General features: G+C 40.0%; 1 protein-coding gene across 1 annotated transcript in view; it reads left to right on the top strand.

Moving 5' to 3' along the window:
* CHCHD6 (coiled-coil-helix-coiled-coil-helix domain containing 6) overlaps positions 1-15,686 on the top strand; it is a 146,314-nt gene extending 130,628 nt beyond the window's left edge. Inside the window, exon 4 of the mRNA XM_023725472.1 lies at positions 15,480-15,686. Coding sequence (XP_023581240.1) covers positions 15,480-15,617 — 138 coding nt within the window. The 3' untranslated portion in view covers positions 15,618-15,686. The remainder of the gene's footprint in view (positions 1-15,479) is intronic.
* The last annotated feature ends 663 nt before the right edge of the window (positions 15,687-16,349 follow it).

Raw genomic sequence — 16,349 nt, 5'->3', positions numbered from 1 at the left:
ACTATCACTAATCTAAAATAAGTGTTGCATAGATGATAATCCCTCATGGATTTTGCAGGGTCTTTGAGAAGTCATTATAAGCATCATTTATCTTTCTAAATGATCTAGTGCCTTGTTACTGTAACATTACCTAGGAGCTTGTTAAAAATGTATGTAATTTGGGGGCCATCCCAGATTTACTAATTCAGAATCAAAGTGATTTGAATGCACTTTAAAATTTGAGAACCACTGTTATAATACATGTTTCTAGAGATGTCCAGTTTGATGATCAATGATTTTATACTATCAAAAGACATAGTTCAGAATGAGATAAGGTGATCTCAAAATGTTGTGAGGTTGGTAAACCAGAAGTCAGGAAACCTGTGTTCATAGTCCTACAGCTAACTATCTGTGTGACCTGAAGCAAATCACTTAATCTGAGTCTTATTCATACAGAAGTGAGGGATTTTTGTTTAAATCTCTGTCTCTGTCTTTTTTAATAAACGGATTTGAGACCATTAATTTACTTCTTATATACCTCATTATACTGAAGGCTGTAGTCTATGATCTTTACAGCCTTCAGTATGGATTACACCTCAACATAAAACAAAAATCCTCACAACTGGATCAATAAGCAACATCATGATAAATGGAGAAAAGATTGAAGTTGTCAAGGATTTCATTTTATTTGGATACACAGTCAGTGCCCATGGAAGCAGCAGTCAGGAAATCAAACAACATATTACATTGGGCAAATCTGTGCGAAAGACCTCTTTAAAGTGTTAAAAAGCAAAGATTTTACCTTGAGGACTAAGGTGCGCCTGACCCAAGCCACATTTTTAATTTCTTATATGCATGCAAAAGCTGCACAATGAATAAGGAAGACTGACGAAGAATTGATGCCTTTAAATTATGGTGTTGGTGAAGAATATTGAATATACCATGGACTGCCAGAAGAACGAACAGATCTGTCTTGGAAGAAATATTACCAGAGTGCTCCTTGGAATGGAGGATAGCAAGACCAAGTCTCACGTACTTTGGACATATTATCAGGAGGAACTAGTCCCTGGAGAAGGACCTCATGCTTGGTAAAGTGGAGAGTCATCGAAAAAGAGGAAGACCCTCAATGAGATGGATTGACACAGTGGCTCCAACAATGGGCTCAAACATAGCAATGATTGTGAGGATGGCACAGGTCAGGTCAGTGTTTCGTTTTGTTGCTCATTGTGTCGCTATGACAGCACCTAACAACCACAATATACCTTATTAGCCATGTCACACATTCTGTAACATAGAACTTTCATTCTTATAATTTTCATCTCTGTTGTTATTTTTTCTTAGCCCATGAGTTATATATGAGGTCATATTAAGTTACCAAACTTTTTTTTTTTTTTTTGTGTGTGTGTGTGTGCATTGGGTGAGAGTTTACAGAGCAAATTAGATTCCCATTCGATAGTTTGTACATAAAGTGTTTCGTGTCATTGATTTCATTCCCTACAATGTGTCAGCACTCTCCCCATTTCCGCCCTGGGTTCCCCGTTTCCTTTTGTCCTGATTTTCTACCCTTTCCTGCCTTCTCATCTTTGCCTTTGGGCAAATACTGCCCTTTTGATCTTGTATAATTGATTGTTCTAAGGAGCATGTTCCTCTTGGGTGTTATTGTTTATTTTATGGGCTTGCCAAACTGATTTTTAATTGTTGATTTGTAATTTAATCGTAGTTTCATCAGAGAAGTGGTCTGTATGGTATTGATACATTGAAATTTGATAAGTTTTTTGTGGGTATGACCTAAAAGATTGATCAATTTTTGCACAGGTTCCATGTAAATCTAAAAGAGTGTAATTATTCAATTTTGGGGGTGGAGATTCTAGAAAAATGTCTATTAGAGTTATCTTGTTCATTTTATACATGAAATCATCTAAATCCCTATTATCTTTTTACCTGCCGTCTTAACGGAAAGGCATTCAGTATTTTCCCATTAAATATATTATCTGTAGTACTTTGTACATGGTTTTCATCAGGTGCAGGAAATTTCTTTATGTTACTAGTTTGCTGAAAGTTCTTTTAGTAAATGGCATTGTATTTTGTCAGTGGCACAAACAATAAAATGCTTGACTACTAGCTGAAAGGTTGACAGTTTGCACCCACCCGGAGGCATCTTGGAAGACAGGTCTGGCAATCTGCTTCTGAAAAGACATAGCCTTGAAAACCCTGTGGAGCAGTCTACTCTGCACAGATGTGGTTGACATGAATCGGACTCAACTCGACAGCAACCGACAACAACAACATTGAAATGATTATATGATTTACTCCTTTCGTTAATGTACTTAATCATATTGACTAATTTTTATGTTAAAGCAACATTGGGTTCCTGGCATAAACCCCAGTTGATCATGGGGTCCTATCTTTTTTACATATTGGTGGAATTGATTTGGTAGTTCTTTTAAAGAAGTTTTACATCTCTTTCCTTCAGGGATATTGGTCTCTAATTTTATTTTCTTATAATATCCTCGTCTCTTTTGGTATCATAATTAGAGTAGCCTTATCACATGAATTGGGAAGTATTCCCTTATCTTTTTTCTGAAAGAATGTGTTTAGAATTGCAATGATTTCTTCCTTAGATATTTGATGGAATTAATCAGTGAAACCATCTGGGATGGGAATTCTTTAGGGTAAGGGTTTTTTTTTGTTTTTTTTTTTAATCAGGCAAATTATGTTTTTTATATTTTTTCATGGATATACAGTTCATATATTCCTATTGTAGCATTTATCACATTGTATTTATTTGTTAGTTGGTTACTTGGGCTTCTTGGATCTGTGGATTTGTACTTTCAATACACCTGGAAAGTTTTTATTCATTATTCTTCAGATATTCAAGTATTTTTCTACTCCTGCCACTCCTGCCAGGAATCCAATTACAAATATGTTGTTGTTGTTGTTAGGTGCCATCGTGTCGGTTCCGACTCATGGCGACCCCATGTACAACAGAACGAAACACTGCCCGGTCCTGTACCATCCTCACAATCTTTGTTATGCTTGAGTGCATTGTTGCAGCTACTGTGTCCATCTTGTTGAGGGTCTTCCTCTTTTTCGCTGACACTTACTTTACCAAGTATGATGTCCTTCTCCAAGGACTGGTCCCTCCTGATAAACATGTCCAAAGTACGTGAGACAAAGTCTTGCCATTCTCACTTCTTAGGAGCATTCTGGCTGTACTTCCAAGCCAGAAATCTTCCAAGACAGATTTGTTTGTTCTACTGGCAGTTCATGGTATGTTCAATATTCTTCTCCAACACCATAATTCAAAGGCATCAATTCTTGTTCGGTCTTCCTTATTCATTGTGCAGCTTTTGCATACACATGTATGTTAGACCACTTGACATTGAAATTGTCCTACAGATCATTGAGGCAGTATTCACTTTTTTTAGGCTTGTGTTTCAGATTATTCTTTTCAGCTTTAGAAATTCTATTTGGTTCTTTATAATGGTTTCCTTTTTTTGGGGGGGTGCCAAGTGATTTTTTTTTAAATTGTACTTTAGATGAAGGTTTACAGAACAAATAGTTTCTCATTAAACAGTTAGTACAGATATTGTTTTATGACAACAGTCAACAACACCAACACCATGACATGTCAGCACTGTCCCCCCTCAACCTTGGGTTCCCTATTGGCAGCTTTTCTATCCCCTCCTGTCCTCCATTCCCTGTCCCTGGACTGCTGTGCCCCACTAGTCTCGTTCTGTCCTATGGGGCTGTCCAGTTCCCGGCCAAACAGTGAACCTCTGTGGGGACTTCATTACTGAGCTAAAAGGGTGTCCGGGGGCCATACTCTCGGGGTTTCTCCAGTCTCCGTCAGGCCAGCAAGTCTAATCTCTTTTTGTGAGTTAGAATTTTGTTCTACATTTTTCTCCAGCTCTGTCCAGGACCCTCTGTTGTGATCCCTGTCAGAGCAGTCCGTGGTGATAGCTAGGCACCACCTAGTTGTACTGGACTCGGTCTATAATGGTTTCTTTTTATCTCTTCATTATGTTCATGTTTTCCTGTAAATCTTTGAACATATGTATAATAGCTAAAGTCCTCTTCTGCTAATTCTGTCTTCTCTGTCATTTTTGAGTTTCTATTGACTAATTTTTCTCCCGGTTCAGGATCATGATTTATTTAGTAATAGACTTAATTTCTAAATATTTGAGGATTTTCTAGGTATCTTACTGTTATTAGTTTCTAAGTTAATACCTTTGTTGTCCTAGAACATACTTCGTGTAGTTTCATCCTTAAAATTTCTTAGGGCCCAGGATATGGTCTATCTTTGTGACTACTCCATGCGCACTTAAGAAGAATGTCTATCGTGCAGTTTTTAGATTTAGTTTTCTATAAATGTCAGTTAGGCAAGTTGGATAACTGCCTTGTTCAAATCTTCCATACCCTTTTTATTTTTTATTTTTTTTGTCTAGTTGTTCTGTCAGTATTTTGAGAGAGGGAAGGCCTCAGCAATGATTGTAGATTTGTCTATATTCCTAGTTAGTCTGTTGAACTTGCTTTATGTACTTGGTAGCTTTGTTATTAAGTGTGTACATATTTACAGTTTTTTTGGATAAATTGTCTTTTATGATTATGAACTGTCCCTCTTTATGTCTAGTAATATTTTTTAATAATTTTATTTTTGTTGAGAATATACACAGCAGAACATACACCAGTTAAACAATTTCTGCAGTACAGTTCAGTGACATTGATTACATTCATCAAGTTGTACAACCATTCTCACCCTCCTTTTCCAAGTTGCTCCTCTCCTGTTAACATAAACTCACTGCCTCCTAAGTTTCCTGTCTAATCTTTAGAGTTGCTGTTGTCACTTTGATCCCATATAGATAGATCTTAAGAGATCACAGTGCTCAAGGCAGACATTCTCTACTAGTTAAGGGTAAACTGTTGTTTGGTTTTAAGAAGACTTCAGGAGATATTTTTGGTTTAAGGTTTAAAGATTATCTCAGAGCAATAGTTTCAGGGTGTCTGGTAATATTTTTGTTTTGAATTCTCCTTTGTCTGATATTAAAGTAGTTACACCGGGTTTCTTATTCTTATACCATTTGCATGATTTATGTTTTTGCTTTCTTTTTCTTTCAACCTGCTTGTGTCTTTATATTTAAGTGTATTTCTTGTCAATAACGTGCTTTTGATTTTCTAAATAGTCTTATAATCTCTGCCTTTTCATTGAGGATGTGGTAGGCAAAATAATAGTCCCCAAAGATGTCTGTGTGCTAATCCTCTGAACCTGTGAATATGTTCCCTCACCTAGCAGAAGAGATTTTGCAGTTATGATTAAGTTAAAGATCTTGAGATGGAGAGATTATCCTTGATTATCTGCATAGGTCCAATGGGATGTCAGTGTTCCTTATAAAGGAAGGAAAGAGGGACCAAGAGAGTCAGAGAAGGAGATATAATGATGGAAGCACATGTTGAGGTGATGTGGGTCCATGAACCAAGGATTGTGGGAAACTTCTAGAAGCTAGGAGAAGCAAGAAAATGGATTCTCATTTAGAACTAAAGAAGCAACACAGCTCGACCAACATGTTGATTTTAGTTAAATAATATCCATTTTAGACTTCTGACCCCCAGAACTTTAAGAGAATAAATTTGTATTGTTTTAAGACACTAAGTTTATGGTAATTTGTTAGATCAGCTGAAAACTAATACACATCAGCTATAGAAAACTAATACAAGGGTTAAGTATTTTTTGCATTTAATGTGATTATTGATTGATATGTTTGGATTTAAATCTACCATCTTGATGTTTGATTTCTATTTATTGTACCTGTTCTTTGTTCTTTTGTTACTCCTTTCTTTCAGGTTTTCTTTTTTCTAGGGTGGCGGGGAGGATGTGGGTAGTGGTAGGGATGAATCCATATATTTTAGAATTTCATTTTACTTCCTCTATTGACTATTTAAAATTTTTTATTTATTTTGTTGTTGTTGAGAATATACACAGCAAAACCCTCTATTGACTTTTAATTTGTGCTTCTTTTTTTTTTCAGTAATTTCTCTAGAAATTACAATTTTTTTTCTTTTTAACTCATCACAGTCTATTAAAATAGTCTATTATTTCAGGAATAATTTAAGAAATTTATTAAAGCATCCTGCTTGAGATTTTCTGAGCTTTTCAGGTCTGTAGTTTATTGTCTTTAATTAATTTTGGTAAGTTCTTGGATTTTATCTCTTCATTCTTTTGTGCATCTTTTCTCATACTAGGATTCCAATTAAATGTATGTTATACCATTTGATATTGTGCTGTTCCATTTTTTAAAAATTATTTTGTATTTTTGCATTTCAGTTTGGATAATTTCTAATGACTTGTTTCCAAGTGCATTAATTTTTTCCTCTGCTTTGTCCACTTTGCTAATCAACCTATGATTTCATATCATATCATTTCTAGCATGTCCCTTTGGCTTTATTTTATAGTTTTTTGTGGTGCCAGTGAAAATGGTGTAGTAAGGACTTCTCCTACCACCTGTCAGTTTGTCATGCTGTGGTGGCTTGCATGTTGTTATGATGCTAGAAGCTATGTCACCAGCATTTCAAATACCAGAAGGGTCATCCATGGTGGACAGGTGTCAGCAGAGCTTCTAGACTTAAATAGACTAGGAAGAAAGACCTGGAGATCTACTTTTGAAAATTAGCCAATGAAAACCATACGAATCACAAGAGAACATTGTCTGACTTGCTTGCTTTGGACATGTCATTAGGAGGGATCAATAGCTAGAGGAGAAATCATGTTTGATGAAGTAGGAGGCCAACAAGGACATGGGAGATAGATTAGCACAATAGCTACAATGATGGACTTGAACATGTTGGTGATTGTGGGGATGACACAGGACCAGGCAGTGTTTCATTTTGTTGAACATAAGGTGGCCATGAGTCAGAGTCATCTTGACAGCAACTAGAGAACACAACAAGGACCTCCAAAAATCCTCTCCTCCATAAAAGTAAACAAAAATTGTCAGAATCAGTTTTTTCAGAACTCTGAAAACTAACCAAAGGCTTACACAAATCTGGGGAGTGTTTATTGAAGAAAAATGACTGGCTCTCAGTAAGAATGATGAGCTGTATGGCATTTTAACTTGATCTATAAAAGGAGCCCTGGTGGTGCAGTGGTTAAGCGCTTGGCTGCTAACCAAAAGGTCAGTGGTTCCAACCCACCCGCCACTCCATGGGAGAAAGATGTGGCAGTCTGTTTCTGTAAAGATTACAGCCTTGGAAACCTTGTGGGACAGTTCTACTCTGTCCTATAGGATCACTGTGAGTCAGAATTGACTCGATAGCAATGGATTTGGTTTTGCTTTTTATTCTCATCCCCTCTTCTCCAGCTTCACAGTAGTCTTAAAAACCAACAGCCTGCAGTCTCAGTGAAAACCAGTAGTGTGACAGCCACTGACAGTTTTGGAGTTCCTTCAAAGTCCCATTCCTGTCTGATGTTCCCTGGAAGATCCCAGTTGCTCACCCAGTGGGAAGAGTCTTTTCCTCAGGGCGTTTGTTGAAAACAATCAGAGGCAATTGTTGAACTTGATGGTTACCTGAGGCAGTGGATAACAGTTGGAACAAAGAGTAGGGTAACCCAAAAGCTTAAAAATGAAATGGCCATAGGGGGATTTAAAAGGCTCTGATATATTCCTGGAAATCTAGAAGACCACACACATGCACAGGGCTGTGCACAAAGAGATCTCAAAGAGATCCACTTCTAGTTCATAGATAAGAATCAACATAAATGTATTCCCCAAAATGTGAAGATTAATCAACTCCTTACTTTCCCACTTCTCAGTCATCTCTGACACCAGCTGCCCACGCAGCACTCTCCCTCTCTGTTCTTCTAACCTCTGGGAGCTAGATCAAAGCTTACGGTTTAAAGGACACTGTCCTTCAGACTGTCAGATAGGTGGATGCCAGTCGCAAACTTGGGAGTCCACATGACACCCTTATTTCTGGCCTGCTGGCCACGAATGTAAGGTTTCTGCACTACCTTTTGCGGATATCAGCTGCAAGCTTGGGGCTTCCTCTGGGCTCCTACACTTTCACCTGCTGGCTCCCTTTACTCCTTTGGGTTTGATAATTGGCTGCAATGACTCACAGAACTCATAGAATGTACTATACTTAAAATTACAGATTTATTATAGCAAAAGGATACAATCAAGATCATGATAAGGAAGAGATGTGGGTGAGGTCTCGGAGGGTTCCTAACATTGAGCTTCCGTATCCCAAAGAGGGCGCATCACCTTCCCTTCACCAATCAGGAAGCTGCTGGATCCTTGTTTTCAGAACCTTTATTGGCATTGTTACGTAGTGTTATGGATTGAATTGCGGCCCCCAAAAATACATACTGTAAATCCTAACCTGTATGCCTGTGGTTATCATCCCATTTGGGAATGAGCTGTGTTTGTTATGTTAATGAGGCAGGATTAGTGTAGGGTGTGTCTTGAGTTAATCTCTTTTGAGATATAAAGGAGATTAAACAAGCAAGCAATAAAAGCAGAGATGGAGGAAGAGAGATGCCAAACTGCATGAAGATCACCCAGGAGCAGAAGCTATAAAAGAGACAAGAACCTTCCTCTAGAGCTGACAGAGAGAGAAAGAGAAAGCCTCCTCTAGAGCCAATGTCCTTAATTTGGATTTTTAGACTCCTAAACTGTGAGAAAATAAATTTCTGTTTGTTAAATCCACCTACTTGTAGTATTTCTGTTACGGCAGAACTGGATAACTAAGACAAGTAGTCATGACAGAGGCCTCATTGCATATGTGTGATAGGTTAAATCACACCTCCTGAGATTAGTTGATATTGGGCTACCATGTGGTCTTTGTAGTCTGGCCAGCCCCCACTCATTAGCACAGATCCTCGAGTGTGTGTGGAGGTTTTAGATAATAAAGGTACCTTGATTACTCAGGAAGTTCCAAGGGTTATCTTTCAGGAACCAAGGACAAAGGCCAAATTGTTTGGTAAGGTGATTCATTATTGCATATCTAGATGTATCAGAATCAAATTGTCAAAAGCCAAAGTCACAGAGAGAATCTTGAAAGCAGCAAGAGAGAAGTGACTCATCATGTGTAAGGAATTCTCAAGATTAACAAGTGATTTCTCATCATAAACCATGGAAGCCAGAGGGGATGATGTATTTTATGGTTTCCATCTCCCTATGGAAATTCTCCATCTTGTCACACATGTTGTGGACATTTTCTACTAGATTCTTTAACGTATTAATCATAGTTATTTTATAGTTCTTTTGTGTTAATTCCGATATCTGGGCCATTGCTGTGTCTGGTTTTATTGAGTATTTTATCTCTTTACAAAATGTCATATTTTCTTGCTTTTTTTAATTTTAATATTTATTTATTTATTTTTTTATGTATTTTAAAATTTTTGCTTGAATGACCAACCTTGTGTGTAAAACAAAACAAAACAAAACAAAAAGCCAAACTGTAGACACTGAGGTAATCATTTATGTCCAGAAAAGGGTTTTCTTTTGTTCTGTAGAACCATTAGTATTGGGAGGTGGTTCTCTTGTAAGTAGCATGTAGTTGGATTTTCTGTTTCTTTTTTTTTAATCCATACTAGTAACCTTTGTCCTTTAATCGGTAAAATTAGTCAGCTTACATTTTGTAGTAATTATCTATTGCTGAATAACAAATTACCCCAAAATTTAGTGTCTTAAAGCAGTAAACGTTTATTATCTCATAGTTTCTGTGAGTCAGGAATCTGAGCACAGCTTAGCTGGATGCCTCTGCCTCAAGGTCTCTCAAAAGGCTTCTCCATTCTCCTTCTTCCCCTCATCTTCCTCCTCCTCATCCCCTCATTTTCCTCCAACCCACTGTCTTCTTATCCCTGCATTTTCCTCTCTCCCTCTTCTGTCCTCATTTCCCTTTCACCCTTCTCTACCCCTCTTCCTCCAACTTCCCTTTTGCTCTGTCTTCTGCACTCTTCCTTCTTTCCTCTCCGCTATTCTTTCTACACTGTTCTTCTGAAATAGCCATTAGACATACTTTGAAGTCTGTCAGTCTGTCTCCCGTGTTTCTCAACTTTTCTTTAGTACTTTTTATCTTTGCCTTCCATTGCTACATTCTGGCGCAATTTCTCTGTACTGTCTTCCAATTTTCTAATTTTTCCCCAGCTGCCATTAGTATAGGGTTTGTCTTATACATTTTATTTTTCATTTTAATAATTTTAAATTTATAATATTTTCTTCTTTTAGAGTTTTCATTTATCTTTTTGAGCATCTTAAATATCCATATTTAAAATCCTTTATCAGTTAGAAATTTGAACACTGACTAGGAATTTAATGATGTTAAGCAATTAGTGTTAATGTTTTTAAACTATTGTACTCTGGTTCTGTTTAGGAAAATAAAGGTCTTTATGTTTTAGAGAAGTATGTTTACGTGTGTACAAAAGAAATGATATGATGTAAGAAATTTGGCACTGGTGGGAGAGTGGAGGTTTAGGGAAACAAGATTTCCTTTAGTTTATAATGGTTGAAGCTTGGTGATGGGTATCTGGGGTTTTATTATATTATTTTGTCTTGTGTTTAAAATTTTTCCACAATAACAAGCTTCTAAAAATCTTTCATCATGTTGTCCCATAAAATTAATTTCATCTGGAGTGAATTCATATTCCAGTTGCTGATTGCTATGAGTTGGAATCAACTCAACGGCAAAGGGTTTGGTTTGGTTTCTAAGCAGTACATTTCTTCACGTACTTGAGATTTGGTTTGCAGACTTGTTTTGAGTGGAAAGTTTGATTTTTTATCTTGTTTTGCTTTGCTGTGTTTTCTCTCTCAATTTCTGCATGTCCTTTTCTCCTTGCCCTGCATTTTTGCTGTTACCTCTACCTGCTTCCAGTGCTGAGCCACGTCTTATATGATTTTCTGAGGACCTGGCTCCACAGCAATACAGGTGACACTCAGAGCCAGGAACAGAGCCAGTGGGGCCTGGTCCACTTGTAGTCCATAGGTTGTATCTGAAGTCCCCAGGATGCCCAGCCTTAAACATACCAAAAACCCTGGACAGGTCTTCAAGAATTTTCACATCAGTTTCTTTTACTAGGGGAAGTAGAGGCTTCAGTTGGCAAGCCTGGCTTCAGTCCCTACCTCTGGGGAGCGCTGTTTGTTTGGATCCCACAGGATAAAGGGGATTCTGGCTGCCTCTGCTTGCTCCAGCCCTGAATTCTGCAGGCACCACGTGGCTCCAGCCTCACCTACCGTTCTGTACTTCTCTTCTGTGTTGGACATTTTTATCTTATTTTTGAACCTGGCCACATCTATTTGGTCTTCTGTTCTTATATTTTATCTGCCATAGCTGTGTGTCTGGAGCAGAGTAGATGCATCAAAGTATAAACTCACTGTGCTGTCTTGACTGGAGGAAGTCCTTGACTAAATTGTAAAAGATTCCTCTCAGTTCTGCCATTCAGAGACTTCCTCCAGAGTAGATCTTCATGCTGTTGATATTTTACCTTTGTATTGGAGACAACATTCTCAATTCAGTATTTTCTTCTGAAAAGGCTTTCTTGGAAATATCCTTAGAGAAAATGACACCAGCCACCCTACCAGTTACTCCATCTTAGGGTCTCCCTAGCACATATCACTATCTGAAATTATCTTATTTCTCAGTATATATGTTTGTGTCCCACTGGGATCTAAGATCCATGAGAGCAGAAACTCTGTCTCTCATTTCCCTTTGGCATCCCCAACCCTTTTACAGTAATATCTGTCACATGGAATACACTCAGTGAAGTTTTAATACATTTATCAGTCAGTGAAACTCACCTGTGCTTCCTTAATTCCAATGTCATGCTGAGAAATGCATGTGGTATGGCTTCTTATGAGTGCTATGACACAGGGTCTTGGTAAAAGTGACCAGATATTGTCCACTGTATTCATTCAGACATTCAGACCAGGACATGGAGTGCTTGCCTGCCCTGTGCTAGGCACCAACACCAAGGCATTTGTTTTTTTTAAATTTTATTTGGTAAAATATATATAACAAAACGTTTGCCATTTTAACCATTTTTAAGTGTACAATTCAGTAACATTAATTACATTCACCATGTTACACAACCATCACCGCTATTTCCAAGTTTTTCATCACCTCAAAGAGAAACTTGGTATCCCTTAAATGATAACTCCCTATTTCCCACTCCCCACAGCCCCTGGCAACTACTAATAAACTTTGATCTCTAAGCATTTGCCTATTCTAGATATTGCACATAAGTAGGTTCATATAATATCTGTCCTTCTGTGTCTAACATCTCACTCTGCATAATGTTTTTGAGGTTCATCCATATTGTAACATGTATTAGGTTTTCATTTCTCTTTATGGGGGAATAATCTATTATACATAGTACCACATTTTTTTATCTGTTCATCTGTTGATGGACACTTGTGTTGTTTCCCTTTTGGCTATTATGAATAATGTTGCAATGAACATAGGTGTACAAGTATCTGTTTGAGTCCCTGCTTTTAATTTTTTGGAGTCTGTACGTAGGAGTGGGATTGCTGGGTCATGTGGTAATTCTGTGTTTCACTTTTTGAGGAACCAACATACTGTTTTCCACAGTGGCTGCACCATTTACATCCCAATTTCTCCACATCCTCACCAACACTTTTTATTTCCCGTTTTCTTGACTGTAGCCATCCTAAGTGGGTGTGAAGTGGTATCTCATTATGGTTTTTCATTTGCATTTCTCTAACAACTAATGATGTTGAGCATCTTTCATGCGCTTATTTGCATTCATTTATTTTAAAGCCCTTTTCCATGTATCACCTCCTGTCCAAGGCATATCACTGGGATTTTATTATAAATCTCAGAGACAAATAGTTGGTGCCTAATAGTTGATGAAGCTGAGGCAGCTGCCCAACTTGTGATAGGAGCAAAGGCTTTGGGGACCTGGTGCGGGTTGGGCAAGGTCCTGGCTCTCATAGGGCTTCCGGGCTAGCCAGAGAGACAGATTTGTTGTTCCCTAAACACGTAATTATTTCCTGTGTTGATAACTGGTGAATTGTGTTACATATTGATGTGAGGTGGAAGGGAGCCTTTGGACAGGAAAGGAGGCTCAGTGTCTTCAGTATTTCTTCCTATGTGTCTGAACAGCTTTCTTGGCCCAAGGAAGCTGCAGATGGCTGGGACTTTTTGCTCCGAGTGTTAGTTCTGTGTCCCACTTCTGAGCAGGAGACATCCATGTTGGTGTGGGACTATGAAGGTACGGGCTGAGCAGTTCTGTATCCAGGGTCCAGAGGAGGCTTCCAGATACATCGACGGGATGGGTGGGTGCGCACATGGATGAGTCTCCTGTCTATGCTGCCCTACTTGCCCCTAGTAAATGGTAGCTGAAAAACCTCATGACAGTTTTGCTTTCAGATGTCATTTTCCTGCTCACCTGGGACTGTTGGCCAGAAAATGTCAGGTCCAGAGCTCTGGGAGATATATCTCAACTGGCTGCTTAATTGGATCAGACCAGCTTCTCCTCCAGTTGCACAGGGACCATTAACAGTTTGGTGCTGGGCTGGGGGGCGCCAACACAGACTAGCTGTGCTTGCATTCCTGGGCCACAGCCTCACCATCGGGCTTTGAAAAATCCTACGAAAACTCCCCCAGAATTCAGAGTCTTACTGTTGGCATTTAGCTTTTCTGAAGCGTTGGCATTCCAAAGGCATTCCAGAAGCCTTCTTGGCATTTTTGGATATTCTCCAGCCACCTTGAAACCAAGTTACTACTCTTTTCTCCATTCTGTAGGTAAGGGGGAAATACACAAGGACTACATAGCCACTTGCTCTACTTCCGGGTCACTCAGAGGTAGAAGGAATGGTAGAACTTGACTCTCAAATTTCTAGCTTGTTGCCAGTCGGCGCTGGGCGGTTTCCCTGGGAGCAGCACTGGCCTCTCTTCCCTCGTGTGCCTTTTCTCTGATGCTGGGTTCTCACAGGTGCTGGCATGTGGTCAGCTCCTTGTTACTGACCACCCTGCTGTCTCTTCAGAAAGGTTTCATGTGGTGGGGGAGCGGGGGGAGAACCATTGCCAAGGAAATGGGCTTTAAAAAAAACCAGTTCTCGTCTTAGCCTGTATTTTCGAATGGTTCAAAACCTTGTGCAGATAGCATAGTGTGGTTTAAAAGGAAAAAACTTACGTCTTTGAAGTCATCCAGACTTAGGCTGATAGTCCAGCTAATTTGTTGACTAGCTTCGTGCTCCTGGGGTTGTGAGAATTTGTGAAGTCAGGAGCCCAGAACAGTCCCTGCAGCACACTCAGCCCTTAGCACGGGCAGATGGTGAGCAGATGGCCTTATACCTCCACACAAGCACCAGGGCAGGGCTCCTGAATTCTCTCAACATGGAGGTTAGGGTTGCTGTGGGTCTGGGCAGTGGAGGGCGGTGTTGTGGCGGGCAGAGGCTGCTGTAGGGACCATGTCCCAGACAGCCCCAGAGAGCCCCTTTGTGGTATCCAAGTATGAACCTGTCCACTTCTGCTGGGGTTTCCTTTAGCCTTCTCAGCACTTCCGTGTGGTGGGCACTTTAGTTCAGGCTTACACATTAGACTTGAATAAGCTGGAACATGGTGGAGTTAGGTAGATTGTTCAAGGTCACCCAGCCAGTTAAGGGTAGGGCTGGGCTCACCTCCAGGTCTGCCCGACTGCAGATGGCCTGCTCCTTACCTGAGCTCTGGGCGTTATTGTTTAACTGCCCGGTGGGCCCTGGGCTGTGCTTGCTCCCCAGGGACCCACCCCCTCCAGGAGTGCTGGAGCAGCTGCCCGGGCTCTAGGACTCTCTGGTTGTGCTCCTGTACTCCACTGGCCCCTGAGGTGGGCAGGCTGTCTAAGCAGAACAAGGGTGTCTTGGAATGCCAGCACTTACAGCTTGAGTGTGAGAAGGTGTGCGATGTGGTGCCAGGTGTAAGGACTCCATGGCCAGCAGAGCAGCTCTGGCCCTCTGCGCCGCATGGCCTCCTTGAGGCGGCACAGCACTGGCCACATTCGCCTCTGATGAGGTCTAAACCTGGCCTCTCCCAGTAGCTGTGAGCTTCTGGACCATTACATAGGCCCTCTGCTGTGCACCTATTTCCTCATCTATATCATGGGAGATCGCAACAATCGGACCTGTCTTTTAGGGATGTTGTAGGAATCAAATGAAATAATGTGTGGGAAGCACTTAGAACAGTCCTTGGCACATAGTAAGCATTCTGGAAATGCTAGTGATTCCCATCTGTTAAATGGTCATAGGAATCACCTACCTTGAAGGGTCGTTGTGAAAATCAAACACAGCATATGTAAACTCTCTGGCATATCATAGGTTTTCAATTCATTATTGCTACCATTCTTATTGTTAATGTTATTATTTTATTGTTGTGATTATTCTAGAAAGAAACCTGAGCTCCCGCAGGCTTCGTGGTGAGCAGAAGTCATCAGGCGGGTTTCTCCCTGCAGCGCCCAATGCAGGAACCAGTGTTGCTTGGTAATGTAGGTTTTGTTCTCTTCCAACTAGGCCAGGGAGCTGGAAAGCATAGAGGCCGAGCTAAGACGCCGTGACACCTTCTGTAAGGAGCAACTGGGGCGCATTGAAAGGAAGGTAAGGCTTTTGCTGGGCTGGCTTTTTTCTGGGCCAGATCCTAAAGACATCTGACTGGAATTCACCACCATTGTCGCAGGGGAAAGGAGGAGGGAGCAGCGTGCTGGTCAGGGTCCCTGGGCCCCATTCCCCCCAACCATCCCATTGACTGCGCCGCTGCCATGCCCCCTTCTGCATTCAGCAGCAAGCTCCACAAGCCGAATTGTTCAACAAGTTGCAGTCAGAGATAATTGATTTTTAATTGGCCTGTTTTTTGTTGAATTCAGCTGGCTGTGTTATAGTTCAATTTTAGGAAAAAAAAATCACTTTCACCACAGGGCGGTGCTGAGAACCAACATACCTTCTTCACTTTAGTTAAGCTGCACTGGATAAAAATAATAATAATGTGAGGTCTTGCTATACAAATATATTGAAGTTGTATTATTGATTTTCTCCTGGGAGTCGGGGAGATCAAAGTGCATCCTGCTAAACACTATCTACTTTTCTGAGGCTAAACCTTTGAAATGAGTGAGATGTAAAGACACATCATCATGCATTTTTCTTCTTTTTCCCCCCCAAGTCTGCAGTGACTCTTGAAAATTCATTTGGTAACCTGCTTACTATTTTTTTGGGTTTAATTTGTTGATCGTGAAAGATTTTTCAAAGAAACGACTTAAAATGTAGGAGGGAATGGTTAGAAGGTTAACAGAAAGTGTTCTCCCTCGTGTATGCCAAGCAACCTGAGCCATCGGCTTATTGCAGGCAAATCTTTGCAAATCATTTGTCACAGTTTAGAGCTTTGAAATT

The sequence above is a fragment of the Trichechus manatus genome, unplaced genomic scaffold (genome assembly GCF_000243295.1).
Source record: "Trichechus manatus latirostris isolate Lorelei unplaced genomic scaffold, TriManLat1.0 scaffold00001, whole genome shotgun sequence".
NCBI lineage: Eukaryota > Metazoa > Chordata > Mammalia > Sirenia > Trichechidae > Trichechus > Trichechus manatus.
The sequence above is the reverse complement of the archived record's forward strand: the minus strand, read 5'-3'. Positions and strand labels throughout refer to the sequence as shown.